The sequence below is a fragment of the Schistocerca nitens genome, chromosome 5 (genome assembly GCF_023898315.1).
Source record: "Schistocerca nitens isolate TAMUIC-IGC-003100 chromosome 5, iqSchNite1.1, whole genome shotgun sequence".
Lineage (NCBI taxonomy): Eukaryota > Metazoa > Arthropoda > Insecta > Orthoptera > Acrididae > Schistocerca > Schistocerca nitens.
The window spans coordinates 737,797,414-737,822,978 of record NC_064618.1 but is presented as its reverse complement, the minus strand read 5'-3'; the positions used below and the strand labels follow the sequence as shown (position 1 = coordinate 737,822,978).

The 25,565-nt window shown below is 38.5% G+C and overlaps 1 protein-coding gene across 1 annotated transcript in view; it reads right to left on the bottom strand.

Annotated features, from left to right (window-relative positions):
* LOC126260966 (nucleoporin Nup43) overlaps positions 1-25,565 on the bottom strand; it is a 210,756-nt gene that overhangs the window by 33,038 nt on the left and 152,153 nt on the right. The window contains exon 6 of the mRNA XM_049958490.1: positions 10,798-10,936. Within this exon, the coding sequence (XP_049814447.1) occupies positions 10,798-10,936 (139 nt within the window). The remainder of the gene's footprint in view (positions 1-10,797; positions 10,937-25,565) is intronic.

The following is a 25,565-nucleotide window of genomic DNA, read 5'->3' as shown; positions in this document are numbered from 1 at the left end:
CTTGTTTCACCCATCGGAGCTGTAGCTGCCCTTCCAGTGGATCCGACATGAGGGACCTGCCCTCACTGCAGGGTGAGTGGCGGGTAATAACGTGTTCGTGTCACTGAAGGCAGAAGGCCAATGTGGAGGTTGGTCTTGTCCTTTCACTTTGTGAGTGGACAGCTCCTTTAGTAAAAACTGAGCAGACACATGGGGGGAGTGGTTCACTAGTTATCAGGAGATCTGATGTTAGGCGCATTATGGAGCCTCTTATGAGAATAGCATTGAGGGCTGGCAAGAAAGACATGTGCATTTATCTCTGCCAGGGGACCTCATCCAAGACGTAGAGAAGGCCTTGTCTGTGGCTATTAAGCATGCAGTGTGCTGTCATCTGCAAGCTGCAGCTTACATTGGCACCAATGACACCTGACGCTTGGGTTCTGATGCCACCCTCAGTTCATATGGGCGGATGGCAGAAGTGAAGAAGTTGCTGGCCTCATCCATGGGGTGCAAGCAGAGCTTGTAACTACAAGCTTTGTTCCCAAAGTAGTTAGGAGCAAAGTGGAGTGTCTCAAGCACAGACTTTTTCGACTGTGTGCTGGTCTTGGTTGCAGGCCTCTGTACCTGCGCAATTGGTTGGAGAGTTATAGTTAGGACACTACAAAAAGGAAGCAGCTATGTGGGTAGCAGAGTACTTGTGGAGTACAATGGAGGATTTTTACACTAGGAGATAGTTTCAGGTACACAGATGAACACTTGCCAGCCAACACAGATACTGAAATCATAGCACATTCAGAGTACAGATACTTTTGCTACCAAAATTTTGTCATTAATTTGAAGAATTTGTTACAAAATGCCTGAATTTACTGTCCTCCTGAAAGTATGCCATGCTCAAATCATTCTCAGGAACAAGAGCTGGCTGAAACCCAAAGTAGAAAGCTCTGAAATATTTAGCAACTCATGGAACATATAATGGACAGACAGATTAGACGCCAGAGGAGCAGGAGTGTACACTGCAGTTCCCGGACATATTGTCTCCAATGAAGTCGATTTTGAGTGTAACTGTGAAGTTATCTTGATGAATCAAGTTAATTGTTGGATGTTTTTAACAGCCACCTGATACTGGGATGATAGCTTTAGAGTCATTCAAGTTTTAAATTTCACATTTAACATCCTATACGGGAGAAAATCTCATACCCAACTGGGAATTGCTACATGACAGACAGACAGACAGACATGCTGACAACTCAGCTAAGGGAACAGACTAATAAACAAGAAATAAACTGCATATGTTACCTTTACTGTCTCACATCCAATACCCAACATCTATAAAGATATGTTACTGAAGAGGAGCAGCAGCCTTTTCAGTAGTTGCAGGGGCAACTGTCTGGATGATTGACTGATTTGGCCTTGTAACACTAACCAAAACGGCCTTGCTGTGCTGCTACTGCAAATGGCTGAAAGCAAGGGGAAACTACAGCCTTAATTTTTCCTGAGGGCATGCAGCTTTACTGCATGATTCAATGATAATGGCATCCTCATGGGTAAAATATTCTGGAGGTAAAATATTCCCCCATTCGGATCTCCGGGTGGCGACTACTCAAGAGGACGTCATCATCAGGAGAACGAAAACTGGCTTTCTACGGATTGGAGCGTGGAATGTCAGATCCCTTAATCGGGCAGGTAGGTTAGAAAAATTAAAAAGGGAAATGGGTAGGTTGAAGTTAGATATAGTAGGAATTAGTGAAGTTCAGTGGCAGGAGGAACAAGACTTCTGGTCAGGTGACTACAGGGTTATAAGCACAAAATCAAATAGGGATCATGCAGGAGTGATTTAATAATGAATAAAAAAATAGGAATGCAGGTAAGCTAGTATAAACAGCATAGTGAATTTATTCTTGTGCCCAAGATAGACACGAAGCCCACGCCTACTACAGTAGTAGAAGTTTAATGCCAACTAGCTCTGCAGATGACGAAGAAATTGATGAAATGTAAGAGGAGGTAAAAGAAATTATTCAGATAGTGAAGGGAGATGAACATTTAATAGTAATAAGTGAGTGGAATTTGATAGTAGGAAAAGGAAGAGAAGGAAACATATTAGGAGAATGTAGATTGGTGGTAAGAAATGAAAGAGGAAGCCGCCTGGTAGAATTTTGCACAGAGCATAACTTAATCATAGCTAACACTTGGTTCAAGAATCATGAAACAAGGTTGTATACATGGAAGAAGCCTGGAGACACAGGAAGTTTTCAGATAGATTATATAATGCTAAGAGAGAGATTTAGGAACCAGGTTTCAAATTGTATGACATTTCCAGGGCCAGATGTGGACTCTGACTACACTCTATTGGTTATGAACTGTAAATTAAAACTGAAGAAAATGCAAAAAGGTGGGAATTTAAGGAGATGGGACCTGGAAAAACTGACTAAACCAGAGGTTGTACAGAGTTTCAGGGAGAGCATAAGGGAACAATTGACAGGAATGGGGGAAAGAAATACAGTAGAAGAAGAATGGGTAGCTTTGAGGGATGAAGTAGTGAAGGCAGCAGAGGATCAAGTACGCAAAAAGACGAGGGCTAGTAGAAATCCTTGGGTAACAGAAGAAATATTAAATTTAATTGATGAAAGGAGAAAATATAAAAATGCAGTAAATGAAGCAGGCGAAAAGGAATGCAAATGTCTCAAAAATGAGATCGACAGGAAATGCAAAATGGCTAAGCAGGGATGGCTAGAGGACAAAGGTAAAAATGTAGAGGCATACATCACTAGGGGGTAAGATAGATATTGCCAACAGGAAAATTAAGAGAAACATCTGGAGAAAAGAGGATCACCTGTATGAATATTAAGAGCTCAGATGGAAAACCAGTCCTACACACAGAAGCGAAAGCAGAAAGGTGGAAGGAGTATATAGAGGGTCTATACAAGGGTGACGTATTTGAGGACACTATTATGGAAATGTAAAAGGATGTAGATGAAGATGAATTGTGAGATATGATACTGTGTGAAGAATTTGACAGAGCACCGAAAGACCTAATTCGAAACAAGGCCCCGGGAGTAGACAACATTCCATTAGAATTACTCATAGCCTTGGGAGAGCCAGTCCTGACAAAACTCTACCATCTAGTGAGCAAGATGTATGAGACAGGCAAAATACCCTCAGACTTCAAGAAGAATATAATAATTCGAATACCAAAAAAAAGCAGGTGTTGACAGATGTGAAAATTACTGAACTATCAGTTTAATAAGCCACTGCTGCAAAATACTAACACGAATTCTTTACAGACAAAAGGAAAAACTGGTAGAAGCAGACCTTGGGGAAGATCAATTTGGATTCCGTAGAAATACTGGAACACGTGAGGCAATACTGACCTTACGACTTATCTTAGAAGAAAGATTAAGGAAAGGCAAACCTACGTTTCTAGCATTTGTAGACTTAGAGAAGGCTTTTGACAATGTTGACTGGAATACTCTTTTTCAAACTCTGAAGGTGGAAGAGGTCAAATACAGGGAGCAAAAGGCTATTTACAATTTGTACAGAAACCAGGTGGCAGTTATAAGAGTCGAGGGACATGAAAGGGAAGCAGTGGTTGGGAAGGGCGTGAGACAGGGTTGTAGCCTCTCCCTGATGTTAATCAATCTGTATACTGAGCAAGCAGTAAAGGAAGCAAAAGAAAAATTCAGAGTAGGTATTAAAATCCATGGAGAAGAAATAAAAACTTTGAGGTTCGCCAATGACATTGTAATTCTGTCAGAGACAGCAATGGACTTGGAAGAGCAGTTGAATGAAATGGACAGTGTCTTGAAAGGAGAATATAAGATCAACATCCCCAAAAGCAAAATGAGGGTAGTGGAATGTAGTCAAATTAAATCACGTGATGCTGAGGGAATTAGATTAGGAAATGAGACACTCGAAGTAGTAGATGAGTTTTGCTATTTGGGGAGCGAAACAACTGATGATGGTCGAAGTAGAGAAGATATAAAATGTAGACTGGCAATGGCAAGGAAAGCGTTTCTGAAGAAGAGAAATTTGTTAACATCGAGTATAGATTTAAGTGTCAGGAAGTCATTTCTGAAAGTATTTGTATGGAGTGTAGCCATGTTTGGAAGTGAAACATGAATAATAAATTGTTTGGGCAAGAAGAGAATAGAAGTTTTTGAAATGTGGTGCTACAGAAGAATGCTGAAGATTTGATGGGTAGATCACATAACTAACGAGGAAATATTGAATAGAATTGGGGAGAAGAGAAGTTTGTGGCACAACTTGACAAGAAGAAGGGACCGGTTGGTAGGACATGTTCTGAGGCATCACAGGATCATCAATTTAGTATTGGAGGGCAGAGTGGAGGGTAAAAATCGTAGAGGGAGACCAAGAGATGAAGAAGCTTGCACAGGATAGAGTGGTGTAGATAGCTGCATCAAACCAGTCCCAGGACTGAAGACCACAACAACAACAACAGTCACTTTAAGATAATTTTAAGGTTGGACAGGTTGAATGGCTATTACAGACAGTTGGTTTCTACACTTCTCATACTTTTACTGCCTTCGCCGATCTACACACATAACGACTTGATTTGCAACTATCAGATAGTATAACAGTTTTTAGTGTTGTACGCCATTATAACCCTGTCAAGTGACTTGTTTTCATGGTGTTTAGTTCAGATAAATACCTTCTTTTTAATTTCTGGAACACAAAAATCAATGTATCACATTATAACAAGTTATGTGCTTATGCTGTTGTTCACAGAAAGGATGCCACATTATTTCTGGATATCTATTACTGTAATCTTTGATTAGACCAAAGAACATTCTTAACTTTTTAGGTATTCATCCTTTGTACATGTTTCAACTTGATCTCTTTCACAATCATGTAGTATTTGTACCTTTGTCAATTACAAAGTGTCAATTATTAAGTGTGGAGTTATAATCAAGTATGCCCTACTGTAATCGTGCTAAGACACAGCACATTTATATGTACTGTCTTAAGACAGACTTTTATGACAATTATATTTGTTCTACATTTGGCTGGCGCACACATGACGAAAATGTATGTTTGATTCACTGATGTACACTATTTAAGTACTGTGTTTTTGAAAATAGCCTTTTTTTATTCATCCATGGTGCTTGTGTATATTCTATGTTTGTACCATCAAATAGGGTGATTTCGGACACCAGGGCGAATTCGGACAGTACGGCTTATTTCTCTTTGCCACTGCCTAGAAACAAAGCGTTACTTATTTTAATATCCGTGCACCAGTTATTTTAAGTGCAAGATTGCATTTATCGATTTCCACACCTTTTATTTTGCGTCAATTGTTTCCCTCGGTGAATAATTGACAAACAGTCTCAGTGTTAAAAATCCATGCATTATCGTAAAGTGGAAACTTTCTATTGTTGCGCTGAGCGGGAAGTTATTGTAACCGTAACTGTCGATGCGCTCAGTAGCTAACAGCATTGAGACAATTTCTGTTCAAGTTTTTCGAGCTTCTCGTGCAAGGTTATAAAATAACGACGGTTTTTGTGAAACTGTGTACTGTGTGGGGTGATTTCGGACAATGCCAAGAACGTATAAGAGCAGGGGAGATGCTACAGTACGGTGCAAGTATGACCCAGAACTTTTAGATAAAGCTGTTCATGATATTCAGAGTGGTAAATTATCGTACAGAAAAGTGTGTGATTTGTATGGTATACCTAAATCAACCCTACAAAATAAAGTACAGGAAGCACATCCGGGGAAAAAAAATTGGAGGACAGCCAGTGCTAAATAAAGAAGAAGAAGAAATGTTTAAGCAAGGTATCTTGAGGGCTGCACATTGGGAATTTCCCTTCACTAAATTGGATATTAGATATTTAATTAAAGGCTACCTTGATAAATCTGGCCGAAAAAAGGAGAAATTTCGTAATAATTTGCCAGAAGAAGAATGGGTGCATTCATTCCTCAAACGACAGTCAGAAGATCTTAAGTGAAAATATTAAATGAGCTCGTGCAGAAGTGAACAAAGAGACACCTAACAACATGATCAACTATGATGAAACCAACATGTCAGATGATCCAGGCAAGCAGCAGATAATTACAAAACAAGAGAGTAAGCATGCTGAAAAAGTGATGGACTCGTCAAAATCTAGTGTCTCAATAATTATGGCAGCTAGTGCTGATGGTAAACTGCTTCCTCTGTATGTCCTTTACAAATCAGAGCATTTGTAAGACACGTGGCAAGAAGTTGGACCACAAGGAACCCGTTTCAATAGGAACAAAAGTGGATGGTTTGACCTGCCAGTATTTGAAGACTGGTTCTTTACAATCTCTTTGCCCTATTTGAAGAGGCAAAACGGGCCAACAGTCATGATTGGAGACAACTTATCCAGTCACGTGTCTTTACGTGTTATTGAAGAGTGTGAGCGGAACAATATTTCATTCATTCTCCTTCCCCCCAATAGCACGCATCTCCTCCAAACGCTGAATGTAAGCTTCTTAAGGCCAATGAAAGCAGCGTGGTGAGCTGTATTAACTGATTGGAAGAAACACACTCGTGGGACCATTTCCAATGATCCCTTCCCATCTCTTCTGAAGCAGATACTGACTAAGATTTCAGCAAACTCCAAGGAAAACAAAGGGTGGATTTCGCGCCACAGGCCTAATCCCTTTTGATCCAGATCATGTCTTACGAAAATTGCCTGATAATGAAGAGAGCCAGCAAAGCAACACAGATGCATGGTCGTCCACTTTTGAAGAAATGCTCAAAGAAATTCGTTATCCTCCAAATAAGCTTGGTAGCTCCCGCCGCAGCCGCAAACTAGACGATCAACCTGGAAAATCAATCACTGGGCGAGATTTTCAAGGAAACGAAAACAGTGCTGAAACAAGTGACAGTGCTTCTAGCAGTAGTGAAAGTGAAAACGACACATCATCCAATGAAGTTTTACTGCTGAAAGAAGAGGCTTTTCTTATTGCAGAGTACAAATATAAACATGGAAACATGGAGCAAACAAGGCAGTATGTTTGAGTGGCCACAAACGTTGGTGCTACGGAAGTAAGTGTGAAATTCTTGCGCCCACACGAGAAAAATAAAAACATATTTGTGTTTCCTAATATCCTCGATGAAGACACAATAGAAAAATTGCAGATTTCGAGAATACTTCCCACACCAGTTGAGAAGAGAGGAATGTTCATTTTTCGAGAAGATGTGCTTTAGACTTGAAGACAATAGTTTATTTAAAGTGTTTGCAACTTAATTTAGAATGATGAGTGAGAAAAATTATTTTGACCTTTTAGTTAAATTACTTTGTTCGTTTCTGTCTGTTTCTAATATTTCAATTAAGAACTGTAAAAAAATAAAATTATTTAAATTCTTGCAAAATAAAAACTCATGGAATGATATAATGAATTTTATATATTACAGATATCACTTATTCGTAACAAAGGACTACCTTAAAATGTGTAAAATGTCACCAAAATCAAATAAAAACCATGTAGAATTTTTTTTAAAAAAAGGCAGTAACTGTCCGAATTCGCCCTCTATATATTATAACTTCGGACAGAGATTTAAAGAACACGTGTCCGAAATCACCCCAATCCATAGGGTGACTTTGGACACTTTATTTAACTGCCTCAGATAAATCTACCTACACATACACTTTCTGGTTCTGGGATATTTTATTCGTTACACATATACCCTACCACTTCCATAACAATCAATTTAATCTAACAATATATACAAAAGTTATAATCAAAGTAACGACAAAACCGTCCTAAATCACCCCATTTGACGGTACCTTACAATTTTCTCCTGTATCTTCACAGGAAATCAGTACAGAACAAACATACAAGTGTACAGCTGAAGGCATAAATACGATTTTTTTAAACAAAAAATTGTGATTGAAAGTTACCATATTGTGAACAGTACTTGTGAAAGGGCGATGTGTGAAATTTTGCTCCACTGAGTTTATCTCTTTTTACTTTATCATACTTTTTAAAACCATCCTCAATTTCTGAATTTTCTCCAAACATCAGTTGTCTCTCCACCAAAACACAAATTTACCCTAAGTTATTGCATAACGACATAATGCACCTCACAATGGTACACCAGGTGTAGAAGCATGAAACTGGAATTTCCCAACAGATGGTGGTAGCCGTCAGCGTAGGGCTCATGAGAATGCGTCTGCAGCGCCAACTGCTTCCTGTCACAGCTGATGACGAATAATAGCACACAATAACCCAAGTTCTGTACATCAGTATCTGTTTCAAACCTGTAAACATGTCGAGTTTTGAGCCTATGAACTGCAATTTGTGGACAGCACTGGTTTTCTGTTATCATTTGAAGAAAACTGCTGCAGTATCACATCGAGTGTTTGTCGAAACTTTCAGCAAACTTGCTCTTGGGAAAACACAGAGTTTCAAATGGTTCAAAAAATTCATAAGTGGTAATTTTGACATGAGAAATGACGAGCATGGGAGACCACTGAAAAAGTTAGAAGACAGCGGATTGCAGGCCTTACTGGATGAAGATGATACTCACACTCAACAGGAACTCGTGGAACAACTGAATGATATGCCGAAAGCCATTTCTCTTTGGTTGAAAGCTATGGGAAAGGTGCATAAAGTGGGAAAATGGGTTCCACATGAAATGGATGCAAGACAGCCAGCAGATCGAAAGACCACTTGTGAAATGCTGCTCACCAGATACAAAAGAAAGTCATTTCTCCACCGAATTGTGATAGGTGGTGAATAATATTCTGAGAATCCTACGTGTCATAAATCATGGGTGAAACCACGCAAACCATCGACATCCACTGCAAGACCAAAGTGGTTTGGAAAGAAGACAATGCTCTGTGTTTGGTGGGATCAGAAGGGTGTAATCTGTTGAGCTGCTAAAACCTGGTGAAACCATTACCACTTATCACTACCAACAGCAAATGATCAATTTAAATTGAGCGTTATGCGAAAAATGATCGGAATATGGAAAAAGGTGACACACAGTCATATTGCTCCAGGGTAACACCCCATCACACACAGCAAAACAGGTCAGGGATTGCTCCATCTGATTATCATGTATTTGCATCACAGGGACATGCTCTTGCTGAACAACACTTCAATTTGTATGAAAATGTGTGAAAATGGCTCGCTGACTGGTTTGCTTCAAAAGAACTGTTTTTTTTTTTTTTTCTTTTTTTTCTTTTGGCATGGCATTCACAGCCCCACACAGAGTTAGGAGAAATGTAATTATTGCAACCAAATTCTGATTTCATACTTCTACACCTGGTATAATCATGCGGTATCTAGCACAAGCAGCTGCTGCAGCTGCTGTACAGATCATTTAGCTGATGTGTATCCTATAGGTTTTGGAATAAATGTAACTTCATCGTATTATAAAGAACTAGAAATCTAAGGCTGTTGCTTCCTCTAATTCACCTACAATCTGCTTATTTATGTTCTACACATTGCATACGCACTCGTCTCCCTATTTTCACATCTGTTTCACGGTCTAAGGTATCTTTGTAACAAAAGCCTCTTATAATTCTGAACGTTGTGTAATTCCATTGTAACAAAAGAATGTTCTCCTAACTCTTTTACTTTGCATAAGATTGCTTAAATGGGTGGAAATACTCTTCACAAAATAGGCTCCTTTACAAATACACTTCAATAACTTTAAAGTTCACCCCAGTCTTAGGCCTTTACACATGTAACCACGACGCACTTCTTTCAAGCCCCTCAAGACAATTCATTACAAAGAGACACTGTTACATGAAGACAGGGTCATGCCACTTTTCTTCAATCTGTATGTTCACGAGAGCCATGCTACCTTGGTTGGTTAGTTGTCGATACTCCTTAGAGGTCCATTAAAGCCTCTGAGTTTTTAGAAGTAGTTCACTTGGTGCCAAGGGGTTTTACTTTTACAGAGATTTCTACCACAGTTGTAGGCCAAAAAATTAAGTTAAGCTCAATGATGGAAAAACAACTAAAACTTACAGTAACAGGAGAGAGGCAGCACTGACTAATCACCAGTTTCAGAACCCCATGTTTGCCAACATGAACGTAGTCACATTCAACCAAGCTCTGAGGAGTTAACCATTTGGCATCAGCCAGAATGAGTGCATATTCATCTTATGGAATATACATATGTGAAGAAGATTACCTCTGCTATAGCAGATTGGTACTTCTGTTAGTTAATGACAAGATATTTAAACAGAGACATGCAGCAGGATGTCCCAAAACATATGAATCAGGAAATGTACACTTGTTACCATTACATGATAAGGCAACACACACAAAACGCAGACATTACGAACATCTAACAACTTCAACGAAGAAAGCCTAAGAGCTTCCGTTCCCTCCCACAACCCAGTACCGTTTCCCTTTGGTACTGTTCTGTATAACTCTACATTACTCAGTGCCCATCCTTTTCTTTCTACACTTTCCTGAGTTTTACTGTTTATAATTCTGAGCAAGAACTTTGTCCAAAAGCTTAAATATTTCTAGTTTAATTTTTCATTGTGCCTGTCTGCCACTGAACACTACCTCTATGCAGTGAGTAGCAATCTATCCTTTCCATATTTTCACTAAAGGTCCTCAAACTTTCACTAACAAGTAACTGATACAGTGACGCTTTTATACCTAACTGTCCTGCAATACCATCCTACCTAATGTCAGAACTTCTCATTCAAGAATTGACCAATGAATTTTATTTTTTCTATTTGTAAATCAATTGATTAAAATATCTCTTGGAAAGTAAAAGTGCACGAAGGATTAATATATTTAAACAATAAACATAAAACACAGGGACTTCTAACAAAAAAGTACACTAATGAGGTAAAACATTCATACTACTGCTTGAATGTGCGTTGAGCACAGTGATTGGGTATATACTGTGACGTAGATCCCATACAACGAGAGCACCTTCCTCACCACCCGCCAACACCAGGTGACGTTGTGTTGGATGATGAACCACACAAGAAGCAGAAACCTGGAACGTAATTTTGTCATACATACATCAAAATATTTTAAGGAGCTTGTCAAATCTTTTTGAGAAAAAAGCTTATTTTTACCAAAACTATGCACATAAAATATAAATAACAGAGACAATAACTTTTGGAATCAGGGATTCCTTCCTGCAGCAAAAGAATGCAGACAGTCTGAGGAATATAGCAATTAATTAATTAATTAATTAATTAATTAGGTGTGCATTTTACCTAGTATGCAGGATGAATTTTCTATTAATCTAGTGCCACCTGTAAGCAAAAGGGTGTTCCTTTTTCACAAATTAATCATTAAGAAATAATTCTTTGTAGAAGATAAATCTTCAGATAAAACAAGATAGTAAATGCAAATGATGTTTCGAAACTAGCTGTAGTATTTAAACTAGTAGAAAGTACATGTTGCATACTGGAAAGACAAGGCATCATACTGTGATACTCTATTCCAAAGAAGTTTAACATAATCTCATCTCTTGTGAGATGCTGAAAGGTGGATAGCTTCTCAGACGCTGGCTGTGCAACGTAAGTGTTTCGAACAGATGAACTTTATATTTTATTTTCTGGACATCTAACAGGACCAGTATCCAGCATGATAATATCTACGAAGAGTAGAAAATGTCCTTGATATTCAGTACATCTTTCTCAGCTTGTTTACAGAATTCTGAGAGTAAAAAAAGTAAAAATAATAAAGAACTCTCCCCCAACTCAATTTCATATAATTGTGCAATGCGTCTGCTCATTTAAAAACTAAAGGTTAACTTGGGAGGAGGAGGGAGAGGGAGATAATGGATGCTGCTGTTGCTGATGACAGTTCACCATCCAACAACAAACTTATTCCTGAGATGAATCCTAATAAATTTATTCTGAGCAGGAATCCTAAAGACAATAATATGAGAAATGAATTTGGAGTTGCCAAAAGCATGAAATAGAAATGCAGGATATGGATATTGTGAACGAGGGAAAAAAAAATTAAGTGGTGACAGTACATGTAGCTTCCAGTGATGCTCACAAACTGCATTACTATTTGCTCCTGCCCTTTCAATCAGAATGACAAGAAAAATATTTCTCTCAAACGGTAGAAGCAAAAATATTTTATAACAAGCGCGTTTATCAAATAATCAAGATGAAAAAAACCGCAGATCAAAGCGGACAATTATTATTATTATTTCTTTACTTTCTCAGACGTTAAGTCTGGTTGAGAATGGAAAGTGACGCGGACCTTGATCAAGCGTCACTTCCTATTAACTGTATGGTATGTGTTATATTGCATTTAGGAACTTTCGGGTAATTGAACATGTATCAATAATTACTGATTTCTGTAGTTGTATATATACGTTTGGATGTAGCTCTATTGCATTGATGTACTGGTGGATATTGTGTGGTATGACTCCTGTAGTTGATAGTATAATTGGTATGATGTCAACTTTATCCTGATGCCACATGTCTTTGACTTCCTCAGCCAGTTGGATGTATTTTTCAATTTTTTCTCCTGTTTTCTTTTGTATATTTGTTGTATTGGGTATGGATATTTCGATTAGTTGTGTTAATTTCTTCTTTTTATTGGTGAGTATGATGTCAGGTTTGTTATGTGGCGTTGTTTTATCTGTTATAATGGTTCTGTTCCAGTATAATTTGTATTCATCATTCTCCAGTACATTTTGTGGTGCATACTTGTATGTAGGAACTTGTTGTTTTAAAAGTTTATGTTGTAAGGCAAGCTGTTGATGTATTATTTTTGCGACATTGTCATGTCTTCTGGGGTATTCTGTATTTGCTAGTATTGTACATCCGCTTGTGATGTGATCTACTGTTTCTATTTGTTGTTTACAAAGTCTGCATTTATCTGTTGTGGTATTGGGATCTTTAATAATATGCTTGCTGTAATACCTGGTGTTTATTGTTTGATCCTGTATTGCAATCATGAATCCTTCTGTCTCACTGTATATATTGCCTTTTCTTAGCCATGTGTTGGATGCGTCTTGATCGATGTGTGGCTGTGTTAGATGATACGGGTGCTTGCCATGAAGTGTTTTCTTTTTCCAATTTACTTTCTTCGTATCTGTTGATGTTATGTGGTCTAAAGGGTTGTAGAGGTGGTTATGAAATTGTAGTGGTGTAGCCGATGTATTTATATGAGTGATTGCTTTGTGTATTTTGCTAGTTTCTGCTCGTTCTATAAAGAATTTTCTTAAATTGACTACCTGTCCATAATGTAGGTTTTTTATATCGATAAATCCCCTTCCTCCTTCCTTTCTGCTTAATGTGAATCTTTCTGTTGCTGAATGTATGTGATGTATTCTATATTTGTGGCATTGTGAGCGTGTAAGTGTATTGAGTGCTTCTAGGTCTGTGTTACTCCATTTCACTACTCCAAAAGAGTAGGTCAATATTGGTATGGCATAAGTATTTATAGCTTTTGTCTTGTTTCTTGCTGTCAATTCTGTTTTCAGTATTTTTGTTAGTCTTTGTCTATATTTTTCTTTTAGTTCTTCTTTAATATTTGTATTATCTATTCCTATTTTTTGTCTGTATCCTAGATATTTATAGGCATCCGTCTTTTCCATCGCTTCTATGCAGTCGCTGTGGTTATCCAATATGTAATCTTCTTGTTTAGTGTGTTTTCCCTTGACTATGCTATTTTTCTTACATTTGTCTGTTCCAAAAGCCATACTTATATCATTGCTGAATACTTCTGTTATCTTTAGTAATTGGTTGAGTTGTTGATTTGTTGCTGCCAGTAGTTTTAGATCATCCATGTATAGCAAATGTGTGATTTTGTGTGGGTATGTTCCAGTAATATTGTATCCATAATTTGTATTATTTAGCATGTTGGATAGTGGGTTCAGAGCAAGGCAGAACCAGAAAGGACTTAATGAGTCTCCTTGGTATATTCCACGCTTAATCTGTATTGGCTGTGATGTGATATTATTTGAATTTGTTTGGATATTAAGTGTGGTTTTCCAATTTTTCATTACTATGTTTAGGAACTGTATCAATTTAGGATCTATTTTGTATATTTCCAATATTTGTAGTAACCATGAGTGGGGTACACTATCAAAAGCTTTTTGGTAATCAATGTATGTGTAGTGTAGCGACCTTTGTTTAGTTTTAGCTTGATATGTCACCTCTGCATCTATTATCAGTTGCTCTTTACATCCTCGTGCTCCTTTGCAACAGCCTTTTTGTTCTTCATTTATAATTTTGTTCTGTGTTGTATGTGTCATTAATTTCTGTTTAATGATTGAAGTTAATATTTTGTATATTGTTGGTAGGCATGTTATGGGGCGATATTTAGCTGGGTTCGCTGTGTCTGCTTGATCTTTAGGTTTCAGATAAGTTATTCCATGTGTAAGCGTATCAGGGAATGTGTATGGGTCTGCAATGTAACTGTTAAATAATTTAGTTAGATGTGAATGTGTTGAGGTGAACTTCTTTAACCAGAAATTTGCTATTTTATCATTTCCAGGGGCTTTCCAATTGTGAGTAGAATTAATTGCTTGGGTGACTTCATGTTGCAAAATTATCACTTCAGGCATTTGTGGTATCATCTTGTATGTGTCTGTTTCTGTTTGTATCCACCGTGCATGCCTGTTATGTTGTACCGGGTTTGACCATATGTTGCTCCAGAAGTGTTCCATGTCTGTTATGTTTGGTGGATTGTTTATTTTAATGTGTGTGTTATCTATTGTCTGGTAAAATTTCTTTTGGTTTGTGTTGAATGTTTGGTTTTGTTTCCTTCTATTTTCACTTTTTTTGTATCTTCTGAGTCGTTTGGCTAATGCTTGTAATTTCTGCTTCTTTTCGTCTAATTGCTCTGTCGCTTCTTGTTGTGAGATTTTACCTAACCTTTTTCGTTTTTTTTTCCGAGATTTCATTTCTTATAAATTGTGTTAGCTGTCCGATGTCTTTTCTCAGTTTTTCTATTCTGATCTGTAGCCTGTGTTGCCATGCTGGTTTTGTGGGTTTCTTCTGTGTGTTGGTTGGTTCTGATCTCTGTCTAGTGTGTATATTTAGTGTAGTGAGTGCTCCTATATAAACCAGTAGTTGTAACTCTTCCATAGTTGTGTTTTCATTTATTTTGTTGTGTATGATTGTGTTGATAGTTTTTATTGTTGTTTCGACTTGTGGGTTATTTGGTGGTCTATGCAAGAATGGTCTAATGTCTGTATTTGTGTCTTTGTATTCTATATATGTTAGCTGAAATTTTTCTTCTATATCTAGCATCTGTGTCACTTCGTGTTCTATTTGTGCTTGTTCTGGTGGCTGTCTTAAGATTTCGTTTTCCTCTGATTGTTTAATTGGTGCGTGTTGTTCTTTGTTTGTTTGCTCTGGGATGTTTGAGTCCATTACTGTATTTTCTTCTTCTTCTGATTGCACATTATTTTGTTCCAGTATTTGTTGTACTTCTTGTTTGATGTTTTCTAATTCTGACTGGGGTATCCTGTTATTTTTGATTATTACACGGATCTGATCAGCTAGTCGTTGTTCTGTTAAAAATTTTAATTCTGGGTATCTGGTAATAAATGTTGTGTATACTTGTGATCTGTATCCAGTTGTGTTGGTTCCTAGGTTTGTTGCTTGGTAATAACAGAACATGAGGTGTCGATTAACTTCATCTGACCATCTCATCCTCTGTCTTTGTTTTCCTTCTAGGGTGGTTGCAGGAAGCATATCCTGCAAAACACCTCTATTTGGATTTAAATCATTTTCCAGTTGGCTAGCAGTGTCGTTACCATTGTGGGCGGGCATAGGGTTCAAGCGTCGTCCCCGACCATGACGGCGCTTGTCCGAGGCTTCTTTAGTTCTGTCCTGAACCAACTAATCACACTAAAAGGGGGGTTAGCCCTATTAGTGGTTTGTTCTTTTCGTCGCCTTTTACGACTGGCAGAACATACCGGAGGCCTATTCTTTTCCCGGGCCTCCACGGGGATTATTATTATTATTATTATTATTATTATTATTATTTACTTTGATTGGCCACACTGGACCACCTGAGTCAGTCCATGTTCACTTTCTCTTAGAAGTTAAACCACTTGCTTCTTGCACTCAGCCCAGTACTACTTCATTCATTCCAAATGCCATTTTCTTAACTCGTCTGAAATCTCTGAGGGTCTTCTGTGTGTCATTTCTGCTGCAAATTTATGATTCACAAGGAGAGTGTCAATTTTGTTTTTGTTCTCTGCATCAGTAATTCTAAGTCAGACTGCTTCAAGATCTTGCTGAATTTCTTCGACCCATTGACCTCCTGCCTTCTTTCTGAGACTTCTCACCACTAGTTGTTTTAAAATCCTGTAGTCAGGCAGTCTTAAGACATGAAAGAAATATGAGATTCTTTTCTTCTTCATTGTGCTGGTGATTGGGTCAATCTCACAATAGACAGTTTCATTAGGGAGGATTCTCCAGAATCCACCAACCTGGTATTTTTTATTGATGCATGTTCTGATAATTCTTCGTTCAGTCTTGAGGAGTCGATTGGTTCTTCTGTCATTTTTAATTTGTGGAGAGTTACAGTTTTGTAATGTTTGATCTTAGCGTCTATTGACATGTGTTTCTTATTATATGTTGACCAGGTTAGAAATTGTGCTTTTTTTCATTTTGTTGGTTCTATTTATTCATGTTGGTTTGTCACCCACGTTGTGCAAAATAATTTCTCCAAGGTATTTAAATTTTAGAACTATGTTAATTCTTTGATCATTTATGAAGATTTTATATGTACAAAGAGGTTTCATTGGCATGATTCCAGTTTTCTCAAAGAATATTTGTAATCCTATTCTTGAGGCAATTTTCTGGAGACTTGTGTTCTCAGCACGAATTTCTTCCATGTCGAGGGCTAAGAGAGCTAAGGCTGTTTGCTCTTATTGCTGATTTTCCTCCAATTTTACATGGATTTTCTTTTTGCCAGATTGTCATGATGTAATTAAGAGCCACACAAAAAAGCTAATGGGACAATCCATTACCTTGTCCGAGTCCTGTTTTTATTGTGAAAGCTTTTGAAATTTCCTCTCTAAACTTGACCTTTGAATTTGTGTTAGTTAAAGTTAGCTGAATGAGTCGCAGCAGTTTGGGATGGTGGCCATATGATCTAAGGATTTTTAGAAGTGTGGGTCTATGAACACTTATGAACACTATCATATGTTTTTTTTCTTTTTTTAATCTGCAACTGAGATGAATAACTGTGTTTCTATACTTGTAATACTCAAAATCCTTCTTGATATTCTCCAAGTTGTGGCCCCAGAACATTTTTGATCCTATTGTAATTTATGCGGTAGAAAATTTTGTATGTGCAGTCCAGAAGGGTTATTCCTCTGTAATTATCTGGGTTGGTTCTACATCCTTTTTAAAATAAAGGACGGATTATTCCTGAGGTCCAGTACTCTGGAATTTTCTCTGTGATCCACATTTCAATTAGACGTCGGTGGAGATTTATTACTACAGGTTTTCCAGCATTGTTCCAGTTTTCTGCAAATACATGGTCTTCACGACATGCCTTTGCAAGGATCTCTGCATTTTCTTGATTACTATGCGCAAACTTTCCTGACTTCTCTCTCAGCATCAATGTCGGGGACTCATACTTTTTAAGACATCTCCCAAAGGTTTTGTAGTAGTCTCTTGACTGTTTCTTCTGGAAGTTCTCTTCTATCTTTTCTAGGGTATTTTTAAGATGTTTGCGTTTTGTCTGTCTGATGATTTATGGGTTAACTTTTTTGTTTAGTTCTAGATGTGATTCTTCAGACTTTTGGACTTGATACTTTATCCAAGCTTGGTGTCTTCTTTCTAATGCCTGGTCACATTCTGTATTCCACAGCTCATGTTTCTTCCTGGGATTTACTAGAGGCAACTCTTCTGCTACGGATTTTAATTTGGTGGTTAATTCTTCTAGTGTGTTGTAGTTGATAGACCCTTCACCTGATTTCCTAGTGTATTCATCATTTTTTTTTAAGATAGTTGGGTTGAATTTTCTTCTAGTTTTTTTCCTAAGCCTTTTCCTTACCACTGGTGTTAATTTTATTTTGATCTTCACAACATAGTCGTCTGACCCTGAGTCTTCGCCCCTTAAAACTTTGACGTTGTAGATTTAACGATGGTGAAATTTATCCACGCATACATGGTCCAGTTGCAATTTGCCATTTGCCCTTTTGGAAATCAGGGTGTTTCCAGGTTTTTCATTTGTGAGGTTTCCTCTTAAAACATGTTGATATTGAGACCAGGTTATAGTTTCTACAAGTTTCAATTAACCTTAGACCATTTTTGTTGATCCATTCATGTGCTGGCCATTTTCTAGAGATATCTCTGTATCTTATTTCTTGTCCCAGTTGAGAACTGAAGTCGCCAAGGAGAATTTTTATGTTTGATGAAGGAATGTTGATTAAGACTTGATCCAGGAGATCCCAAAATTTGTGTTTCTTCTTTGTCCTTCAGAGTATTATTTTTCTGATTGGTGGGAGCATGTGCATTGATAATTGTGTATGTCTTATTTGCAGATTTCAAAGTTAGAGTTGCAAGTCTGGGGGACTGAGATTTGAATTCTATGCCAGAGTCGATAACTTTCAGATCTATAAGGAAACCATTGCCAAATTGTGGACAGTTTTTCAGTATTCTTTTTCCAGGGATTCCTTTATAAAGTTGATATCCCTGTGATTCTATAGGGCCTTGATCACAGTTTCTGATTGCTTGAAGAGCTATGTTTACAATTTTCTGTTTCTTTATGATGTCAGTGATGATTTTTAATTTTCCAGCTTGGCACAAGAAGCCAACATTGTGTGTCGAGAAGAACGAGATTTGTTTAGGTTTAATCCTTTGATGTTTAAGGTTTGTACGAACTGTTGAGTTTCTAGGTGCTCCGATCCACCATAATCTTCTGAATGACAGCCCACCGAATCCGAATGCTATTTTTCCTGCAATTTATGGTTGCAGTCAGAGGAATTATTCTTCAAGACCGTTCATGGTCGACTGTCTATGGTATCACCTTGGTGTGAGGATAAATCCTCGAATTAAAATTCTGAATGTTATTCAGAAAGGTGAAGATGAAAGATGACAACATGATATTGTGAAGATGGAAAAAAATAGAAGGGGTCCGACACTACGAGAATTGAAGAAATCGGCCAAACAAAGACAAGGACGATTAAAGGGAGTGAAAATGAAAGACACCCAAGGCCTCAATACGTAATACCGTCAGGGTCACAAAAGAACAAGAGTTGACCAAGAGAGGTCAGATAGGACAGACAATATTATACAGCAGCCAGTGAAGTAGGTACTGAATTATTGCAGTGGCATTCCGATTGCAAAAATCACAGGAAATTATTCTGTACCAGGTAAAAAGTAATAAATTCCACTTGCTGGAGGAAATCTACAGGGACAATGACAACAGGGGCAGGAAACTGTCAGCCAGATGTTGCATTGCAATGGCCAAAAACTGTGTTCAGTTCAATAACACATAACAATGTTGAAAAAGCTTTTGTAATGCAACTGGGTTTTTAGTATTCTGGATCCTAATATGGCAGCAAAACAGCACCATCAATCGTCATTACTTTATAATTAGCACTCGAGTACAGAAAAAAGAATTTTAGTGAATCTAATAACATATATATGATATACAATACAGGATGGAATGTAACAATATTATGAGAAGGAAAGTAGCTGCTCATCATATAGCGGAGATGCTGAGTTGCAGATAGTCACAACAAAAGGACTCTCATGACTAAAGCTTTCAGCCATTAAGACTGCAGTCGTGCGTGTGTGTGTGTGTGTGTGTGTGTGTGTGTGTGTGTGTGTGTGTGTGTGTGTGTGTGTGTGTGTGTCTTGTTGACGAAGGCTTTAAAGGCCAAAAGCTTTAGTCACGCGAGTCCTTTTGTTGTGCCTATAAGTTACTCAGCATCTCCGCTATATGGTGAGTAGCAACTTTCCTTTTTGTAATAGTGATATAATATTTCTATTAATAACAACATTAAGATGAAAATTTTGGTGGCAGTTGTTGCACTGGTTAGTATACATAGTAACTATTGTAAATAGCTCTTTGGCTATCCTCTTTGCACGTACTACCAGGGTATGTTACAAAATTCTACTATTATACCACCTCTACATATTAAGATGCGCCTAATAAAACAGTTTGTGAAAGACTTTTCCGAAGATGATGAATGTTTCAAGTACAGTCTTAGACATAAAAACTGACCGCCGGCCGCCCGCCACAGAGACTAAGTCCGAGTCGTTCACTTAAGGTGGCCAATAAAACTGACCGCCCCTGTAAGTCCGGCCATCTGCACAATCTGGCAACACTGTAAGGTGGGGAAGTGTTAGGAGGAAGTGTTGTCTACTTCCTGAGAAGAAATGAAAGGCTGAGCCCCACTAAAATACGTAGACTAGAGTAAAGTGTAGTGTGAACATAATATTTTATATCTGATAGCTCCAAAAGTGTGTTTTGGGCTACGGATTCTGCACCAAGGGGTGTGTGCAACAAAGCTGGAATTTGTTGTCAACAACCGAGACACCTTTCGGTCGCAGTGTAAGAAAGTCGAGCAACAAAACTACATCAACCTATGCTACTGCATGATAACTCACCCTGTTGATTTGAGAAACAAAACTATCCAGGTGATTGATAGGAAAGTCGTCTCTCAGGCACTTGTATTGATAGGGAAGTCCTCTCTCAAGCACTTGTCCCTCTCGTCATATATTCGTAAAATTTTACCTTTCCCGCTCTTGATCGATCAACCGTCAAGGCAATTCATTTCTAGACGAAAATACTCTTAAAACTACACTTGTTTAATGGCATAGTTAGAACCAGTGGGTTTCTACAGGCGTAGAATTGCCAAACAACTTTAGAATAGTCAGATTGTTTTAGATATCGTGAAAGAAAATTCGGCTGCTGAATAATTTCTCTTTGATGATTAATGTTGTGATAAGTAAACTAATGGAAAATGCAATTAAAATATACCATGTACTAATACAAATTAAATTCAGCTTACTACAGAAACATCACGACGGCAATCTATCTTAATAAAGCATTATGTGTCTGTAAGACGATTGAGCCTATTTTAAACACGAATTAGTAGAATATTACCGACTTTTGATTTCGAAAAGATCTGTATTTACGTCATTTCCTGTATCATTCGCAAGTATTATGAAAATGTGGCATTTCATAGATAAAATTATGTATTCACAACAACAAAAAATATGTCGGCAGAAAAAAAAAGTGGCATTATGAAATTGGCAGAACGACAGCAGCTTGCACCTTGTAGCCTAAAGTGGGAAGACATCCTTTTGTGGTTGAATTGTTGGCAAATATCACTCAGACGTGTGCCGTTGGTCTAAGCGTTTCGGTGTGTTGAATTTGTACCAATGATTTTTCTACAGGTTTTTTCTGTCCCAAATAGAGTGTTGAAGTCTCCCTTTAGTATTTTCAAGTCATCTTGGTGAACTTTGCTCGTAGTATTTTCGAGTGTGTTCCAGAATTTTTTGACATTTTTGGTGTTTTTCTTATTTTCGATGTTGGTGGGGCCATGTGCATTGATGAGTGTTTATTTTTTACTGGGGCTCTGAATGAGCATAGTCATAAGTCGATTGTTGATGGGTGTGATTTCTTTGACAGAACTGATGATAGATCTGTGTTCGAGAATGCCCTGGCCCAGACTGGTACGCCTTTCGCTACCTGTAGCTGTATTCTGCTCTTGAAGATGCAATGGTTTCCGTAATGCAAGGTTTCACTGTCAGTGAGTCGTGGTTCGTGAAGAGCAAGGAGGGGGATTTTTTTGTTGGTCGATTGCTTTTGTGAGGTTATTTAGTTTACGTGTTTGGATCAATGTACCGATGTTCAGTTTTCAAATGCATGTTTTCTGCTTGTAGGGAAATTTTTCAGAGATCTTCGATATTCTCTGCCGTGAAAACCTGGCCTCCCCAGAATCCGAAATTCCAACTGCCGCCTGTCGACAGTTTGCACAGTTCATGTTTGCTTGTGTTTCATTGGTTTGCCCTGGGTGATTCCAGGACCGGACAGGACCAGAGGGTGTTGAAGCCTTTGGAAGCAAATATTTTCAGCCAAGCTCCTTGACCTAACAGACGGTGACCAGAGTCGCAGCGGTTTTCACTCAGACGTGCGTGAATTTTGAGTTCAACGGATCGAGTAGTCGTTGAGGATTATGTTAGTATTTGATTCACCCCAAGTCTTTGATTTCCTCGGTACCACCTATATGGGGGAAGGTTTCCCCTATCGGCCCCACGGGATTATTATTATTATTGTCTTTATGTCAGCAGCAAATCCGATATGGTGCATCTTCCCACCACTGAAATAGATGTGCATTGTTCGACTCAGTATTTCCATCACATAAATATGGGTTATAATTACGTTACATTCCTGCTAGTAGACATATTTCTCACTTTTTCTTGGGCAGTTGCTACCTGTTACTCCATCATAGGAATTTATGTGCCCAGCATTGTTGCAATACAGACTTTCAAATTATCCAATTTCTGTAATTTCATTTCGATACCAGATCGTTCTAATCAGATTCAGCCAGTCAGGCTTAACGTGGATATCCTAATACGACTCCCATGATTTGATAGACTGGGTAAACCACATTCTTAATCGGATGGTTGAATCTAGATCACTTAATTATGACAGGGCCTGAATTCTTAAAAACTGTGAAAAATAATAATACAATGTGCTTATTACTAATATTTTATTTAAATATAAATATATGAACGAACGAGATAACAGTTTATTTACAGGAGCAGAGCCCCGTCCACCATAGCAGAGCAATGCGAGATTGGTTTCATGGCCAAGAGAGGATAAAGCTGTTGCCGTTTGTTCCACGATCACCGAACATCAACCAGATAGAGAATATGTGGGCAGAAGTAACAAGGTCATTGCCATGTGGACCTACAAATGCAAGCGACCTTTGGACGAATATAGAAAACGTATGGTGGGAAGTAAACAATCACGCTACACTGTCGACGACTTAATGAAAACAATGGCCCAACGCCTTCGAGAAATCTTACGTAATGATCGTGGGTGGGTTGGTTACTAAAAGTATACTCGTCCACAAAACCCATATGGACAATTATCTGATAGTCGGTCAAGCTTTGCTTTGTGGCAGCTCTTTATATACAAGTCCATTTACTTTCAGTCTCCTCCTCACAATTCTTGCAGTGCAAGGTAGTTGAAAAATCTCATCCACTCGACGCCAACTGAGGAATTGACTGGTGCACGTGTTGTTCAACACACAGTAGTGGTCACCCTCACTGGAATCAATGACAGTGTGTGTGTGTGTGTGTGTGTGTGTGTGTGTGTGTGTGTGTGTGTGTTTTCGTGTTCACGCACATCCTGAATCAATACTATTAACATTAGAGAGACAACCAACAATAAATATTGCATCACATATGGCTGTGAAGTATTTTAATGTGATGGGAAGTTACAAACCGAATTATTACCCAACCCACATGAAAAACTAAAGTTCCTGAGAAGCATATCAGTCATTTCCTCTTCTCATATCATAACTTTTATTTTAGTATGAAGTAAAAATACACAGTTTAAGTTTGTGAAGCATAATATGACACAAGATTCTTATCGTAGGCGCTACCGGAAACGCAAAAAGCAGCAAGCTGTCCATTCTTTTGTCCAACAGTCGGTCTCCTTTCATGCATTACTCTCGCTGGGAGATTCTTATTTAAGGACTTGTGGGCATCAAGTTCTTCAGCAGAACAAGCCTTATGTTATTGTGCTAATTACGGTATGGAAAAAATGCAACAAAGACGATTTCCCCCAAAGCAGTGGGGATATTTGCAAATGTCTGTATTCAGCAATGACTGCCAGCTGCCATAACACTTCACAGAATCCATGCGGCAGGCAACACAACTGTGCGTGCACTTCAGACTTCATTCAGTAAGACGTCAGGAGATGGATGGAAACGTCAAAGTAACATCACTTTCCGAGTCGTATTCAATCCAGAATGAGGTGTTATTAAGGCAGTTGTGCGTTCTAGCAATTACACTTTTATAATTCCCATATGAGTATTCCGATAGCCAAAAGAACTCGTTAGTGTGACGTAATGCAAATGGAACTTCGTAGGCGATTTCCACTATTCTTGACAAACATCAGCAACTTGTAATCACTGCGAATTACAACTGCGTGATGATATGGCTCAGGTTGTCAGTAGTTGTGGTGGTGTTATGCTGTCAAACTGTTGACAGTAACGTTAATGGTGGCACACATAATTTAGCGCTGACTACCTACTTAAGTAAAGATAGTGTTGTGGCGTCGTCGCTTCTCTTTATTTGCCTCAGCTTGAGTAATCCGATTTAACGAACATAGTACTCCATTCGCGGGCTGCTAATGATACAGTATGACTACAGAGATCATCGTGCGGGTATCACATTATTTCTGTAATGTTTTGCTTAACAAATGCTACCCTCAGGTATGCAGCTGGAATGACTCATTACACAGGTACTCGTGTTGCCCTTGGTTAAGGGATCAGTTCACTTCAATCCTGCTTCCACTGTTCCTAAATACTTGTATACTTCATAAATGGTTCAAATGGCTCTAAGCACTATGGGACTTAACTTCTGAGGTCATCAGTCCACTAGAACTTAGAACTAATTAAACCTAACTAACCTAATGACATCAGACACATCCATGCCCGAGACAGGATTCGAACCTGCGACCGTAGCGGTCACGCGGTTCCAGACTGTAGCGCCTAGAACAGCTCTGTCACCCCGGGTGGCATACTTGTATACTGACCATTCGTTATTTGACTAAATATGAACTACAATCTGATTCGCATATATATGACATGGGTTAGCGCCGGCACAAAGCAATGACTAAGGGTTGGATGCCGTTGAAGTCCTGTTACACTAATGGCAAGACAAATGGTCGCAAATCACCTCTATTGCCTCAAGAAACAATTGCATCTGAAATATCGAAAGACCGACGTCCACACTGTCACAGCGCGATGAAATACAGCTAAGACGTCAGATGAATATTTGTGACCGACTGGGCTTCGAACCTGGACCTCCTGCTTACTAGACAGACATGCTGATCACTACACTATTTTTTTTTTAAAAAAGTTTGAGAAGACATTCAGCACCAGGTAGGCGGAGGCAAAGAGGGCAGGGATCGAAGATCCGATGCCTGGCCTCAATGCCTGCATCATACCTGTCACTGAGCAGCTGCATTATTCCCATGTATTCCATGTTTGCACCCATATATACCTTTAATTTGTGGATAAAATTGAAGTAGTAATTACGGTAAAATAAATTTCAGATTGCCGCCTAATGACATGATACCCATTGCAATTGCTGCATGGCACCTGTGAGTAGAGTCTCAAGTTGGTTACTATTAGAACACGCAGGCAGTGATATCCGCTCACTGCAGTCGGAGCCAAGGTGATTTCTTTCTGTTTATGGCGAAGCGTCTGTTGCAGTGTCCACGCACAACCAACATAAACAAATCGCGGCGGCATTGGGCACTGCTAATAGCTGCACTTGTCGCGAGCCTCGACAACAAGAGCGCACTGTCTCTGCTAACGATACTAAGGAGTTAATACACCTTACTTAACGTAACGTAATATGCAGGTCGTGGGTTGGGTAATAATTCGGTTTGTAACTTCCCATCACATTAAAATACTTCACAGCCAT